Genomic DNA, 17,134 nt, shown 5'->3' with positions numbered 1-17,134 from the left:
CTGCTCGACACAGGTGCTAATGTGACAATTATCTCCTTTCATGCATGGCCTCCCATGTGGCCTTTGGTTCCCATTGGTTTGGCCATTGAAGGGCTGGGAGGTAAAGCACAGACAGCCTGTGTTGGTCAAAAACACAGAGGGACAAACAGCTACAGTTTGACCTTATGTCACTGGAGCTCTAATCATCCTCTGAGGGAGGGATGTTTTGGCAGCATGGGGGGTACGGATTGGGATGCATTTTTGATGGGGGCTGCTGTACTGAAGGGTGCACAGTATCCTACACTGCCTTTTTGGTGGGTAGTTAGTAGACCCATCTGGGAAAACCAGTGGCCCCTAACAAAAGAAAAGTTGGTGGCCCTTAGGGAATTGGTCCAGAAACAATTGCAACAGGGACACATTGAGCCTTCTACTAGTCCCTGGAACACTCCTGGTTTTGTAATCAAGAAAAAAAATCAAGGAAATGGAGGCTGTTACAAGACGTCCGAAAAGATCAATGCAGTAATGGAAAGCATAGGGGCATTGCAGCCTGGTATGCCCTCATTCACCCCGCTCCCTATGGGCTGGAAAATTTTGATCATTGATTTGAAGGATTGTTTTTTTCACTATTCCTTTGCATTCTAATGACAGGCCGAAATTTGCCTTTACTGTACCTGCAATTAATAATGCTGAACCTGTGCAGAGGTATCAGTGGAAAGTTCTGCTGCAGGGCTGTAAGAACAGCCTGACTATTTGTCAATGGTGTGTGGCTCAGGCCTTGTTTGGAGTCCATGAGCAGTTTCCTGAAGCATATTGTTATCATTATATGGATGATATCCTGGTGGCAGCAGCCACCCAGGATGAACTGCTCAGGATACAGCCTCGGCTGTTCACTGCTCTGCATTCTTATGGCATGCAGGTTGCTCTGGAGAAGGTTCAATAGCATCGTCCTTGGAAATATTTAGGAGTCAAAATTTTGGATCAAACCATTCAACATCAAGAGGTGCAATTCACAAATTCTATTAAGACTCTGCATGATGCCCAGAAACTGCTGGGTACCATTGACTGGTAATATCCTTATTGGCGCTGACTACTGGACAGTTGTGCCCACAGTTCAACATTTTAAAGAGAGACCCTGATGTGAATTCACCTTGGAAATTGACTCCTGAGGTGCGAAGGGCACTGGAGGAAGTCCAATAAGCTGTTACTGCTCATCAGGTTTACTGAGTAGATCCCTCCTTTGATATCACTCTTTTCATTACCAATCTGGATTCTCGTCCTATGGGTATCATTGGCCGATGGAATGAACAATGGTCCAATCCTTTGCCCATCTTGGAATGGGTCTATTTGCCCCCTCAACTAAAAAAGACAGGACTCATGTTGCTTGAATTGATTGCCCATTTGATAATCAAATGCTGTCAGTGGTGTGTATTATCCTGCAAGAATTATTCTTCCAGTAAGGCAGGAAGACTTTGAATGGAGTCTTGTTAACAGTGCTTCCTTGCAAAGTGTGCTGCAAAACTTTTCAGGGAGATCACTGATCACCTGCCCAGTCATAGATGATTGAAATTGGCAGAGTCAGCTGAATTGTCTTTGTGGCCACTAAGTAGTTGGGTGCCAGTGCAAGGACCCACCGTCTTCACTGATGATTCAGGAAAAACACGGAAAGCCAGTTACCTGGAAGGATGAATCTGAATGGCAAGTGCTGGAAGGCCATGAGTGAGGCTCGGCCCAGTTGGTTGAATTGAGGGCTGCTGCCATGGCATTCCAGCAGTTTTCTCATGTACTACTGAATTTGGTCAATGATTCTGCTTATGTAGCAGACTTAGCCAGATGTTTGGATTGTTCACTTCTGAAAGAAGTAGAGATGCCCATAGATGCGATCTTCTCCAGTGGGGTGATCATGAAGGGTGCACGGGATCTGCAGAGTCTTTATAGGTTGGTTACCACAGCGAGTGGCACAGAGCCAAAGAGGGCACAGGGCCAAGGCAGGCACCTGTGTCAGAGTTGGGTGCTCAGGAACAAGTGGCAAGCTGTACCCTTCTAGCACGGTCACTATAGTCAGCTCAGTCCACTGTAACGAGCTACTATTGTTCTTGCATTCTGTTCTTGTGGAGATGCATATCAGTCCTCGGCAAGCGCCCCACCTCAGCCAGGCCAGGGGCTCTCTCCAGTCCTTTTGGGGTCCCGGTTCCCGACCACCGGAGACAGTTGTGGGGCATAACACATCCACAGACAGACTCTGACAAGTGGCCAGGCAGAAAGGGCCCTGGGGCAGTGCTGGGCAGCAGGCTGGACATGAGGCAGCAGTGTGCCCAGGTGGCCAAGAAGGCCAGTGGCCCCTGGCCTGGATCAGGAATGGTGTGGCCAGCAGGAGAAGAGATTCTGTGCCACCTCTGACCTGCCCCCCAGCTCTGCACACAGACGTTGCTGCTCTAGCTCCAGAGAAGGGAACAAGAGGGGAATCATATGTGAAAGCTTTGCTGGGAGATCCTTTAGTTCGTTTTGAGCCACTGAGAGCACAGCTCCTCATTGACATAGTTTAGGGCCACAGCAAAGGTGGAGAGAAACAAAACAAGACAGGGCACAAACAATGGCCTTTCTTTCTGGACACTGTTGAAAAACTAAAACACAGGAAAAACAACAACAACAACAACAACAACAACAACAACAAAACAAGGAAAACTTTCAAAAGTGGCTTTTATTAAAACTATTGGCAGAAATTGGCCAGAAATTTAATGTTTCTGAGATCGTCCAGTGATCAATGTCCACACTGCAGCCTTGAGCTCCTGGTTCCTCAGGCTGTAGATCAGGGGGTTCAGGGCTGGAGGCACCACCGAGTACAGAACTGACAGGGCCAGATCCAGGGATGGGGAGGAGATGGAGGGGGGCTTCAGGTAGGCAAATGCTGCAGTGCTGAGAAACAGGGAGACCACAGCCAAGTGAGGGAGGCAGGTGGAAAAGGATTTGTGGCGTCCCTGCTCAGAGGGGATCCTCAGCACAGCCCTGAAGATCTGCACATAGGAGAATATAATAAACACAAAACAGCCAAAATATAGAAAAACACTTAGCACAATGAGTCCAAGCTCCCTGACATAAGATGTGGAGCAGGAGAGCTTGATGATGTGTGGGATTTCACAGAAGAACTGGCCCAGGGCATTGCCATGACACAGGGGCAGGGAAAATGTATTGGCTGTGTGCAGCAGTGAATAGACAAAGGCAGTGGCCCAGGCAGCTGCTGCCATGTGGGCACAAGCTCTGCTGCCCAGGAGGGTCCCATAATGCAGGGGTTTGCAGATGGACACGTAGCGGTCGTAGCACATGATGGTCAGCAGGGAAAACTCTGCTGAAATGAAAAAGACAAGCATAAAGACCTGTGCAGCACATCCTGTGTAGGAGATGTTCCTGGTGTCCCAGAGGGAATTGTGCATGGCTTTGGGGACAGTGGTGAGGATGGAGCCCAGGTCGGTGAGGGCCAGGTGGAGCAGGAAGAAGAACATGGGGCTGTGCAGGTGGTGGCCGCAGGCCACGGCGCTGATGACGAGGCCGCTGCCCAGGAGGGCAGCCAGGGAGATGCCCATGAAGAGGCAGAAGTGCAGGAGCTGCAGCTGCCTTGTGTCTGCCAATGGCAGCAGGAGGAAGTGGCTGATGGAGCTGCTGTTGGACATTTGCTGTCTCTGGACATCCCAGCCTGCAGAAGGAGGAAAGACAGTGACATTTGAGGGGAGATTTCTCACAGGAAAGTTACAGCTATTCCTCATAGACCATTCCTTGCCACTAAACACCTCCCCCTTGTCTATGTCTAGGAGAACTTCCTTCACCTTGGTTGCTGGAGCCCTGATTGCTGCTGGCCAATGTTCAGTGGAGCCACAGCTTGACCTGTAGGACACCTGGGAGTCAGGCCTGAGCCCCAGTCAGTGCAGGGGAACAGTGAGGGCAGGGGCCAGTCCTGGTGTTTGAACGTGGATAAAGAATCTCCTCCCAAGGCACGGGAGGTGCCAGGGCAAAGGGATGGGGATTGCTGGAGTCAGAATGAGAGATTCTGCTGCACCTGGGGAGAACAGAGAGTCCAGTGAGGCAGGAGGATTGTTTCAGCCTTAGTGCAGACTGAGAGGAGGTGCTCTGTCCCTCTCTCCTGTTCCCAGCTGCCCTGGACTTACACCTTTCTGAGCTCCACTCCCATGTTACCCTGGAAAGCCAGGAGACACTGCTGAGAGCAGAGGGATCCCTGGCACACAAAGTGGCTCCAGCCGTTCCCAAAGTCAGGCAGAGTCAACTCATTCCCAGCCTGCCCTGCCCAGAGCTCCCCAGGGCAGAGGGAGCTGGGACACCCCATTGCTGTGCTCAGCCTGCACAGGAGGAGCACAAGGGCTGGGCCTGAGCCTGCAGCTGGAACTGCCATTCCCAGAGAGCCCGTCAGCAATGCCAGGAGCACCTGGGCAAGGCAAGGAGAGAGAGAGCTGGGCCCCGAGGAAAAGCCTTTCCCTGCCCAGCCCTGCACAGCCCTTCCCAGGCAGCAGCAGTGCAGGACAGTGGCCCTGAGGCCCTGGTCAGCAGGGAATGGGCACATGGCAGGAGAGATGCCCTTCATCTCTGGGGCTGCTCTGCCGGCCCAGGAGGGGACTGAGGGCCCCGAGCCCCCGGGCTGAGGGCTGTGCTGGCTGGGAGGGGACACAGGAGCTGTGCTGCTCAGGGCAGTGTGTGCCCTGCAGGGCAGGGCTGGCAGGTGCCACATGTCCCCTGCAGCAGGGCTTCCCTCAGCACTGCCTCCCTCCCTCCCTGCCCACGGCTCTGCTGCTGGAGCTGTCCCAGCCTGAGCTGTTCCTGTGGGCCCGGGCTCCTTCCCTGCCAGTGCTGCCAGAGCCCAGCCCAGCCCCTGGGCCAGCTCTGCCCTGCAGCTGCTCGGGGCTGCAGGGATTAAAGAACAGCTCCCCCAGGCCTGGGCACCATGGAAAGGTGATGCTGGATGGATCTGGAGGCTGGGGAGGTGGAGGCATTTGCTGAGGTTCCCAGGAATCCTCAGTGTGATGGTTTAGGAGCCTCAGCCCCTGCTCTGCCCTGCACAGCTGAGTTTCCATTCCCACCAACCTGAGCCAGGGAAAAGTGGAAGCACAGACTGAGAAAAGCTGAGATTCTAGCAGGAAACCCCTGCCCTTTATGAGCTCATGAAAAATACCCTCAGGACCTGGGTATGAGCTGGAGAAAGCTGAGCAGCCCTGGCCCACACAGCACCCTCTCCACAGCAGCAGGACCTGCCCTGGCAGGAGTCACTCCTTGCACCCACAGCTCCCCTTCAACATCCATGAGAGCTCCCAGGCAGGCTGAGAGCTGCCCCTGGCAGGTGGCAGATACCCTGGCCTGGCCAAGAGCCCTCAGGGCTGCAGCACCTGCTCTGCACCACAGCCCTGGGCAGCCCTGGCTGCAGCCCCAGCCTCAGCCCCTGCAGCCGCCCCTGGCAGCAGGAGCCGTCCTGCCCTGTCCCTCTGACGGTGCCCAGGGCAGGCCCGCTCTGGAGCACATCCTCCCCCAAAGCAGAAAGGGCAGCAGAGCCATCCTTACAGTGCTGTCAGTCCTGTCCTGGGTCAGCTTTAGGAGATCCCTGCAGCCACAGACTGACTGTGTCAGAAGAGGTGAAGATCTCCCTATGAAGAAGCTCAGAATTTTCCTTGCAGTTCCTCTGAGCTTCTGTCTACTTCACTGCTCTCAGGTGCCTGCAGGCAGTGCCCTCAGCCCTGCTGGGCTTGAAGAGAATCTGCTTCTCAGAAGAAGTGCCTTTTTGTAGCTCTTCTTGGTTGCCAGGAGCTGCCTCTGTGCCAGGAGCCCAGTCCAGCTCAGCAGCACAGACACAGCACAAGGACTTTAATGAGCCTCTTGGGGCTTTGGTATTGTTTAGAGTCTTGTCAGTCCCTCAGAGAGTGTTCAAAAAACTTCTTGCATACTTTACAGTAAAGTGAAACTCCAAAATTTCTTCAAGTTTTAATGGGTTCCACTGAGAAAGTGTCCCCAGGTTCCAGTTAGAGCAGAACACTGCAGGCAGCGATGACAGGTTGGGACAAACAAAGCAAAGGTGTTTCTGATGTTGACCAAACCTGCATGTGTATCAGGAATGCCAAGGGCCAAGGCCTGAGCCCCAGCCCCTGCCAAGGCACATCCTGTCCCTCTCTCAGTGCTCAGGGCTCTTCCCAGGCCACTGGGATGTGGGGATGTGCAATGCCAAGGGCAGCACCATGGGGCGGCCCCTGCCAGGCTGCTGAGCAGGGCCAAGGAGGCAATGAGGCCCCAGGGCTGCAAGGGTCACTTGTCTCCTGCTCATGGCTCAGGCCCAGGCCCAGCAGCCATGGCCCAAGTGCTGCAGGAGTTGGCTGTGTCAGGGCCTTGCAGCTGCTGCCCATCCCTGTGCCCTGTGCAGCCCAGGCTGTCCTACGGTGTCCATGCCCTGCGCCTCTGTCCCTGCAGGCTGTCGTCATCCCCCGGCTGCCCCACCTGGCTGGGCCCTTCCTTTGCTGACAGCTCTGCCTCCTGCCTGCCTCTGCCTGGTCACACAGAACCTTGGGTTGCTCCAGACTCCTTCTGGGTGATATGTTTTGTAGCACACCTCTGCCCTGGGACAGAAATTCCTTACCTCCTTGTGTTCAATCTTGTCCCCCCGAGCTGCGCTTTGCATTAAGTTTTTCTTTCTCCGACTGTTCTCTCCTATGTCAAAAGGATTCACCGTCTCTAAAACCACTCTTCAATCCCTCCCAGGGCTCTGGTCGCATGTCCTCAGTCTCCACTCCACTGATCACAGGGCTCCTTTGTCCCTATATGGTGGCCATGTTCTTGAGGCCTCCATACCTCTCCCTGGATATAGGGAATTTTAGAGGCAGAATACCAATTCTGGGCATTAACACCTGGAGGAGAAGAATGGTTCTTTTCCATAGGAAGGAAAGCACAGAACACTGATGTTTCAGGGGCAGATGAAAGGTGGCCACCAGAGGCCAAGGCCAGCCAGACCTCTCTGTCCTGGTAGCTTTTATCTGAAAGCAACCCTTGGATATTGGGAATTTTGGAGGTGGAATCCCACATTTGGCCATTTCTGTGTTGATAAGTAGGATGGTTCTTTTCCACTGGAAGGAAAGCAAAGAGCCCAAGTGTTTCAAAGGTGGAAGAGGAGAGAGGTGGATCCTGGGAAAACAAGACAGCCAGACCTGTTTGTCCTGGCAGCCTCGTTTGAACCCAGGGGACCATTGTGACAAAGCAGGACCCAAGGGAACCATGGAGACCATTGTGACACTAAGGAAACTCATGGAACCACAGTGACCATTGGGATGCTATGGAACCTCATAGATCCAAGGGTCCATTGGGACATTGTGGTGCCTCATGGAATCAAACATTGTGAAACTTGGAGGCCTGATGGAACAAGGGTTTCTATTGTGACACTGCAGAACCTCATGGAATCAAGGTGACCATGTTACTCTACAGAAGCTGATGGAACCAAGGGGCCATTGTGACACTGCAGAACCAAGGAAACTGTTGTTGACAGTACAAAAGCTCATGGAATGAAAAGTCCACTGTGACATGATGGAACCTCATGGACCCAAGGGTTCACTGTGACTCTGCACGGCCTCATGGAATAGAGCGTCCATTGTGACACAGTGGGGCCTCGTGGAACCAAGGAGCCTTTGTGACACTCAAGAACTTCATGGGACCCAGGGTCCACTGTGACATGGGCTCTCATTGGAGCAAAGGAACCATTGATGACAGTACAGAAACTCATGGAACCAAGGGGCTGTAGTGACAGAGCAGGGTCACATGGAAGCAAGGAGACCAGTGACATTTAGGAACCAGCTGGGGGTTGGATTTCCTTTCCTATTCTTTCCTTTTCTTTCTTTTTCTTTTCTTTTACTTGTGGAATCATTTCCCATTGAGTTGCTAAGATACATTCATGGCTGAATGCCTGAGACAGGGGGAGATGGCCAGGCCTCAGGGAAGGAGGGTGTCTGGTGTCACCCCTCTGGTTTTTGGGAGTTTCTCTCAGAGGGACAGAGATACCACGAGAAGAGAGGCAGGTAAAGGACGAGCTGGGGCAGCTGGTCGTTCTCACTTGCTCTCGGCTTTGGGAAGAGGATGGTCAAGCTGCTGCTTGGGGAAAGGAATTTCACCACCACTGCTACAACCCAGCTGGGAGCTGCCTTTCTCCTGCTGCTGGGCCCTGCACCCTCTGCCCTGCTGGGACGTCCCGCAGTCCCAGTGATCGCCGCAGAGTGTCTGATACATCTCGTCCAGCGCGCCAGGATTTCTGCTCATCCCTGCCGTTCCAGCCTGCTGCTCCCCAGAGTCCTGCCAGGGCCCTGGGATCAGCAGCCCCAGGGGTTTGTGCAGCGAGGCCTCTCTTCCATCCCTCCCGGCTGGGACAAAGCCGCCATTCCCGCGCACTCCCCGAGCCCACGCCACAGCGCCCCCTGCAGCCGCGGGGGAATCATCGCACCTGCCCCGCCCACCGGGAGCCACCAGCGCCCCTGCTGGCTGTGACCGGAACTGCACCAAAGGGGAAACTGCCCGCGGCCGAGAAGGGCTCACTGGGGGCCTGGCTCTGTTTGTTGTTAATCCCACAGTTATGATTGTTTGCTTGCCTTGTTATACATGCTAGTAAAGAACTGTTATTCTGGTTCTCATATCTTTTTGCCTGAGAGCCCCTTAATTTCAAAATTTTAATGATTCAGAGGTAGGGGTTTTACATTCTCCGTTCCAAGGGAGGCTCCTGCCTTCCCTAGCAGGCACCTGTCTTTCAAACCAAGACTGAACCTCATGGAACCAAGGGTTCATGATGACACTGCAGAAACAAGGAGACCATTGTTGACCCTATGGAAGCTGCCAGAACCAAGCAGCCATTGTGACACTCAAGGGCCTCATTGAACCAGGGAGACAATGGTGACACTACGGAACCTCATGGAACTAGGGGTTTATTGTGACGCTCTGGGATCCCATGGGACCAGTTGTCCATTGTGACATTGTGGATCCAAGGAGATCATGTTGAGACTAGAGATGCTCATGGAACCAAGGAGCCCTTGTGACACAGGATGGCCACATAAAGGAAAGGGACCATTGAGACACTGTGGGCCTCAATGGAAAAAAGGACACGAGTGATAGTACAAATCCTCATGGAAACTACAGGTATTGTGACACTACAGAGCCTCATGGAACCAAGGAACCATTGTGAAACTCTAGGTGTTGTGGATGGAGAAAGAGAGCTTAGACAAGTCCTGCCTTTGACCCAGATTTCTGGCAGTAGCTCTGTTTGGAGCAGCCTGCACCCCAGATTGCTCTTGGTAAGAAGTTCTTTATAATGGCAGATTAGGTCTATGACCAAATTAAATATTTATTTGACAAAAATTTAACAGACTAGGTATAACACTGGAATAAAACAAAAAGAACTCCTAATAGTCTAAATGTACTGATATTACAGCTAGCAAAGAAAAAATATAGATTAGGAATCAATGTAACTTACCATCAAGTTGGAGATGGGGTACACTTAGAATTCTTCTCTCAATTCCCTGGGAGAGTATCCTCAGAGTTCATGTCTGAGCTTGTGGGAGAAGTCCCTGCACATTTCCAGAGAGTGTGTAGGAGGCTTCTACCTCCATGGAAAATGGTGTAGCTTTTATAGCTGTAAAAGTAGTACCTTTTCAGTCAGAAATGTCTGGCTTATCTCCCCTTATCTGTTCTCACACTCACTTGTTTACTGGGAGTTCTACTCCTAGCACCAGAGGATGTAGCAACTCCCTGGCTCATAACAACTAGCTGGCCAAGGTTGTCTCATCACTCCTCATGGGGGAGAGAATGTCTGGAGCTGTCACACCAGCTGCAGATAAGCTCTTCTGTAGTAGGGGGGATGTCCTGCCACAGTGGGGCACAATGGAATCAAGAACACCATTGGTACTGAAATCTGCTGGATAGAAATTTTAAACACAGTTTTGAGTATTTGAAAGCAGGTGTTCTTTATTACAGTGTGCTGGTCACTTGGGCAATCCTTTCACCATTTGAGTGCACTGAGCATGGAATGAACAAAGTTTTTATCACACACACTGATTACACATTCATGAGCTATCCGCACTTCCTTTGACTTTATTTGACATAGTTGCACCCCTTAGCACAAGTCCTTACATGGTTCTTTGAGCTCTGTCTTCAATGTCCAGTGTCCTTTTTAGGTGGCTGTTTCTTGACCGCCACTTTTGAGTGAAGGCAATGTCCTTATTTTGCATAACTTCTGTTTTGTCAGCCTTGCAGAGCTGAGCTGGCAGCCTGCTTGCACTTTGAATGACTTCTGTTTTCTGGAGTTACATCCTTTATCTGTTTCTCCAAGGCTCTGCTGTTCTATTCCATTAAGTGTCAGTTGTAGGTAGGGTAACAGAAATCGTGACTCAAGTCCTCATCATCATTAGACAAAATGGACAGTTTAATTGTTTAAAACCTTTTTATATAGAGAGTTCAAAACTCTCAGCTCTAGACACTGATTGGTCTGAGTCTTAACCCTACTCATCTCCATGATCAGTGATATCTCTGCTCTCTGGATTGACCATGACTGGTTCAGGTCTCTGCACGAGCTCTCTTAATTCACCTGGGGACTTCTAGAACAAGCCAGGACTGCTGAACTGTGAAGCCAGGGATACCACTAATAATAATAGAGGGTTGGATGAAAGCAACACTGTGGTTCTTGTTTTGTGTGGAATGGCAGCTTGTATACATTTCTACATAGTTTACACATTCAATAGCTTTTTCATTGGCACACAGCAGAGGAAAGAATGCAAGCACACAAAAATATTTGGTTTACTTTTAAGGTGGCTAACATGTGCCTATTAATAACTCTATTCAGTGACCTTCAACACCCCATTATTTTTCCCTGACACCTTAATATCTAATTCGAAGTGCACCACAATTTACTGAGTAATTTTATCTGTGTCACAGGCTTCAAGGCCTCAACAAGGCCTCAGGTCAGGCCTCAGTTAGGGTAGTCCAAGATCTAGATATAGATATAGATAGCTGTCTGAGCTGTTCATAAATTGAATGAGAGTGATCTGACAAATTCATGCAGCACAAGCCTTCAAATTCCTCACATCCATGCCTTTGAGCAAGGAGAAGGAAGTTGATGGGAGCTCTGTTTTGGAGCACTGCATGGCGGATGATTTTAACATCCACAGCAAGTTCACTCAACATATTAGATGTTATGTTAATTTGTTCTGATGTCCAACAAGCTAAGGTTCGTAACTGGGTCAGAGCTTGTGCTGATGCAATTCCTGGGGCAAAAATTGATGCTACTATTACAGTTGGGGGTCCCCACAACGATACTGAAGATTTACAGGTGGGATCTAACTCAAGAACATTCCATTTGGATCATCAGGGTGTTTGTGAAAACTTTGTAATTTGATGAATGGAAGGAGCCAACAGGGTTAATTTCCCAAAGTAACATGGGCCCCCTGCAGGTCTCTAGGGTACTGCAGACCAGTCTCGATTCCCACAGATGAGGAAAATTCCAGGTGGTAATTTTCTTGCAGCATCTCATCGTGGTGCTACAAGCTGTGTCCAACTGTTGCAGTACTCTGTATTGCTATAATACAACGGGGATTTAGGAAACAACCAAGTGTTGCTGACTTTGGATTGTCGTACGTGGCCAAATGTCAGACAATAATTACTTGGTACAGAACCAAGGAGATCAAATTCCTGTGGCTCAGTACCTATTATTTTAAGATCTTGCATGATTGCAACAGATTGTGCTCCTAAATAATTTCTTGGGATTTTATGGATTTCACACCAAGTTTCAGACTAGGTGCAAGTGGACTCAATGGGCTGATGGCACCGTGTGTTCCAAGCCTCTGTCAGATTTGGATATATTTTGGCTTGAGTCCCGTTTTTGAACTCTGTCATTGAAAGCAATGGAACTCTGATTAAACAGGTGCAAAAAGGACTGGACTAAAGACAGACTGTCGCTAAAGACAGACAAAATGAATCTTGTCCAGTTCGATTGGTCCATGTGACCCACATGTTTTCTCTTTTGTCGATGTCGAGCACTCCAAATACATTTCGTGTTAACACAATATAGAGAATAAGTAGTTCAACCCACAGCATTTTGCTGGTACTTTTGGTGTTTACCTTCAGCGTTCTATTAAAAATACTTCCAACTTATAATAACTTAACTTTTACAAAGATAATTATACAAACTAGTTATTTCACATGTCTAAAACTTAATTCTAATTGGGGTTGGAATTGTTCGAAAATGTTCCAGGCAGGTTGTTGTCTTCCAGATTGTTTTCACTGTCCGATGGTATTCTTGCCAGAGGACACGCACGGGTAAATCGACTTGGCACCCAGACAGGACCAGTGTCTGTGGACACACACATGTATCCACAACCATTAAACAACACTTGACTCGGCCCTTGCCACTCACCTGTATGCATGTTTTTATAATAAATAAAAAGTCCCGGAATTGCCTGTGTCCTCCTCTCTTTTACTGCGTGATGATGAATCACGACCACAGGTTCTTCTCGACCTTCCGCTAAACATAAATAATTCAAAGTAAACAATGCTTTTGACAACCTACTAACTACATCAAGGTCATCGGTCTGCTTTTGCTTTGCAATATATTCTTTCAGGGTGCGGTTTGCTCTTTCTACAATTGCTTGACCTGTGGGAGAATGAGGGATCCCTGTGGTATGTTTCACCCCCCATTTCTGTATAAATTTGGTAACTCCCTGACCAACGTAGGCTGGTCCGTTGTCAGTTTTGATTTCCACAGGCACACCCATGACTGCAAAGAAAACAGACAGATGTCTTTCTACATGTAAAGCTTTTCCCCCTGGCTGTGCTCTTGCCGAAATAAACTTAGAATAGGTATCAATTGTGACATGGACGTATTTCAATCTTCCAAATTCTGGAATACGAGTCACATCCATTTGCCACAGTTCTAAATCTTTCAGTCCCTTTGGGTTTGTGCCTAGCCCCAGTCCGGGCCCGTGATGACCGCACTGAGGGCAGGCACACACAATTCCTTGTGCATCACTCAAAGGAATCTGAAATTGTCGGTGCAAGGCTCGTGCATTTTGATGGAATGTCTCATGGCTGTTGAGAGCCTTTTCAAACCTGTTCTGAGGGGGAACATGGAGAACACAGTTGACTGCAGCATCTGCTCGTGTGTTGCCCTCTCCCAAACCTCTGTTGCACTGATGACTTCGGATGTGCATAACACAGAAGACATGATGACGTTGTTTCAGCACACGTCTCAGTTGTAAAAACAGTTCTCCAAGACACTGATTCTGGGTTTGCCTGAGGAGTGCATCTTTGATTCTCCGTACAACTCCAACTATGTACAAAGAATTTGACACAACATTGAGTGGTTCCTTGTTCCAGGTCTGCAAAGCCCAACACACGGCTTTCAACTCAAGGGTTTGCAGTGTATCTCCCGCTTCACCCTTAATTACATGTTGCAGCCATTCTCCTTTTTGCTGCCAAACGCATGCAGCCTTTTTTGTCTTTTGCCCAGCATCTGTAAACACTGTCCTGCCTTCCACTTCAGTGAACACAAAGGCCTTTCCAGTCATCGGTGACATGTGATCAGATGCCACATCAGACCTTTTGGCTGTCTGTTGTGAACCACACATGCAAAATCCAACAACGCTTCTTGCAATGCAACTGAGTGTCTCAACAGCCATTCCAAATCCTCATCCTTCACAGGAATGCTGATGTCTGCTAGTTCTTTCCCGTCTATTTCTACAATTCTGTCTCTGCCTTTTCTTATCAGTGCCGCAAAAGCATCTCTTCTGCTCATGACACGACACTTTGGCTGCACAGGCAGAAACACCCACTCAATTATGATTGCTGCAGAATCGAATTTTTGATCAGATCTGTTCTCCCCCTTTTTTTTTTTGCCGTTGAAAGACAATGGCAAATGGGCAAGCTTCAGCGTTGGAAAGGAAAAGTGACAATGGAAGAAGTTCTACACGACGGGCACTCCATCCATGCTGAAGCTTCTCACCCAGTTGTATTAAAGCTCTTTGTTGTTCAGGGGTACAAACTTGTGAACTGTTGGCATCACTGCCACGAAGCCATGGCAGGAATGGTAGCAAGTCATCATTGGTAATGCCCACAGTGGTTCGAACCCATTGCAGGTCTCCAAAAAGTTTCTGAGCATCATGCAAAGTGGTAATGTGGTCATGCAAGGAAACTTTCTGGGGACAGATCTACGCATCTGTGATCAGCCAACCTAAGTATTTCCAAGGGGCTGATTGTTGTATTTTTTCTGGCGCAATTATCAGTCTTTGATGTTCTAATTGTGAAATCAGCCAGTCTATTTTTGTCTTTGGCAGTGATCACTTTGTGGCAATGAGAATGTCGTCCATGTAATGATAGATTAGAGCATCGGAAAAGCATTGACAAATTGGTTGCAAGGCCCAGTCAACAAACAACTGACACACACATGAAGAATTTCTCATGCCTTGTGGTAAAACAACCCACTCATATCTTTTTGTTGGAGCCATTTTATTAATTGATGGCACTGTAAAAGCAAAGCATTGAGTGTCCTGTGGGTGGAGCAGAATGATAAAGAAACAGTCCTTTAAATCAATGACAATGATGCTCCACCCTTGCGGTATCAGGGTTGGTGCTGGCAGGCCGGGTTGCAAGGCACCCATGGCCTGTATCTGTTCATTGACTTTTCGCCGATCGGGCAACAGTCTCCATTTACCTGATTTTTTCAGAATGACAAAAATTGGAGTGTTCCATGGGCTAACAGATGGTCGAATGTGTCCAGCATCAAGTTGTTCTTGAATCAGCTGTTCTGCAATTTTCAGCCTTGTTTCAGTCATGAGCCACTGCTCGACCCATACAGGGTTGTTGGTCAACCAAGGGATCTTTAGAATGGGTGGCTGCTCTGCAGTGGCCATTAGGAAAAATGCTGATCTGTGGTTAAAACCAAACCAAGCTGGGAAAACACATCTCTGCCCAGCAGTCCTGGAAGCCTGACAGGCAAACGCACGACATACAGTTGTGCTACAATAACTTGACCGTTCTTAAAACTGATGCGAATGGGATCTGGGCTGATTGCAGAAATTCTCATTTCACCCATTCCGACAATGTGGTTGGTCGGAGCCTGCAAAGGCCAGTCATGAGGCCAATACAATTGATTCAGTATAGAAACATCTGCTCTTATGTGTAGGAGTAGTTTTAGCTTAATTCGATGAGAACCACACTGCAAGCGCACCGTTCTGAATGGGCTATTTGTCAAGTCCAAAGTGAAGACGACATCATGGCCAGTGGAGCCAAAGCCTTCATCCATTCTTTGTTTTTCGTGTGGCTCTCTTGGATGTTGGTGATGTGGTAAGATATTTTCAAGAGCTACAATTTGAGCAATTATGCTGCCCTTTGGAATTGTCACCGGTGGTGGCAAGGCATAAGCTAAAATTTGAAGTTGTCCAGTAAAATCTGCATCAATGAGTCCTGGGATCACAATCACACCTTGTTTGCTTGTGGAGGATCTGCCAAGGAGAAAACCTCCAATGAGAGACGTGACACTGTACATTGGGCCACAGACATTGGCGGGAATCATTGTAACTTCTTTATCTTGTAGAGTGACTTCTGCACTTGTTTCCACATCCACACCAAGACTCCCCCAAGTAGCAGGCTTGTTTCTAATTAAAAATCCATTGCTGAGATCTTCTGAGTCAGGGCATCGATTTGTGTCTTCACGTGGTGCCGCAACGCGCTGCGTTTGAAGTTTCCCGATCTTCGGCAAACCTCAGTGGCATGATGGTCAAGGTGGCATTTTTGGCACCACAAAGACTTTTGACAAACTGTCTAACATGACTTGTGTCGCCACATTGATAACAAGTTACATTAATTGCTTTGTTACCATGTGAAGACTTGATCTTGGATTTGCCATTTGCCAAAGCAGCAGCAATAATGTGTTCTTGGTACTTGATTGCATTGTGCATGGTTGCCATGAATGCTGCATTCTGACTATTTTGTTCCGCTTGAGTTGCTCTCATTAACATTTCATCAACAGGGCTTCCCTGAAGAAGTGTGGCTAGAATGGTTCTGGTGCGTGAATCGGCATTTTCAAAAGCTAAAGAACAAAACAGATGATCTTGTACATTTGCTGTCAAATCTGTTGCATCCTTCAAAGCAGCTGCCAATCTGTCTTTAAATTGTCCATAAGGTTCAGTGGCTCCTTGTTTTATGCTGGAGTAAAGTGATGATTTTTTCTTATCTGGGACAAGCAGTATGGCTCTGAGAGGTAGCGATTGAGCCAACTGATGCATTTCAACAGGGTAGGTGTGCTGCACAGCAGGTGAAGTGTATGTTCCATGCCCAGTTAACATGTCGGGCTGGATTGCATAAAACGGATCACCCACTTGTCGATGCTTGTTGGCTTCTTCTGCAGCCAGGTGCTTCCATTCTAGCTCAAAACTAAGAAGCTGCAATGGTGTGAGAAGCAATGATGCGATGCTGGTACAGTCAGCTGGGCAAAGGAGGTCAGCGGTGTAGATGTAATGAATAATGTTTTTGCTGCCTCTGATCTGTGTCCGTATGTTGTGACGGTCTCCTTGGCTTTCTGGAGCATATTCCAGTCGTATGGTTCCCATCTTGCAGTGCCATTGGCAATTAAAACAGGACAGCAGAGGGCATTAGCTGCATCCCAGTCTCCATCCATGACTGCTGCTTTGGCAATTGCAGCTTGGTGTTTGTCAATTGGATTTATTGCAAAAGCTGGCATTAACACTAAATAAACAGGTGTCATTGCTGGTGAAGATAGAACGAGGCTATGGTCCCTCTGGGCTCTAGGTTGAAGGCTTGCAGCTGTTTGTTTCTCTCTCATCTGTCATGATGGTGTGACAGTTGAGCAAGTTTGGAGATGACTTGATGCAAATTGGATGAATGCTGTTTGTGTGGTGGGGCAGTGACACACTGGGATTGTCTTTGTGATCGCTGTCTGCCACGGGCTGCAAAAGCAGTCACTTGACTGTCTGAAGTTTCTGAATCAGTGTCAGAGGGGAGAGGGCACCCTGTTGGTCTGGGGCTGTGTGACGGCGTTGGTGTCTCTGTTCTTGCAGCTGCTGTTGCTGTTGTTGCCGTGTGTGCTGTGGTTGCCAGGCGCTGTGGAGCCTGCTTCTCCCCCACGGGGGAGGGTAAG

General features: G+C 48.9%; 3 protein-coding genes across 3 annotated transcripts in view; 1 reads left to right on the top strand and 2 right to left on the bottom strand.

Moving 5' to 3' along the window:
* Positions 1-17,134, top strand: part of LOC310920762 (olfactory receptor 14J1-like) — a gene marked incomplete at its 3' end in the record, with an annotated part of 1,005,486 nt that overhangs the window by 286,281 nt on the left and 702,071 nt on the right. The window lies entirely within an intron of this gene.
* The window catches only part of LOC310920778 (olfactory receptor 14J1-like), a gene marked incomplete at its 3' end in the record, with an annotated part of 303,434 nt that overhangs the window by 145,833 nt on the left and 140,467 nt on the right, over positions 1-17,134 (bottom strand). The gene's annotated exons all lie outside the window — the stretch shown is intronic.
* On the bottom strand, positions 2,712-3,644 carry LOC310920772 (olfactory receptor 14C36-like; the record flags this gene model as incomplete). The annotated part of the gene is made up of 1 exon (XM_083880827.1): positions 2,712-3,644. The coding sequence occupies one exon, from the start codon at positions 3,642-3,644 to the stop codon at positions 2,712-2,714; it is 933 nt and encodes a 310-aa protein (XP_083736953.1).

This window comes from Zosterops lateralis (genome assembly GCF_965231275.1).
Source record: "Zosterops lateralis genome assembly, chromosome: 31".
Classification (NCBI taxonomy): domain Eukaryota; kingdom Metazoa; phylum Chordata; class Aves; order Passeriformes; family Zosteropidae; genus Zosterops; species Zosterops lateralis.
This window is presented reverse-complemented; position numbering and strand designations above follow the sequence as displayed.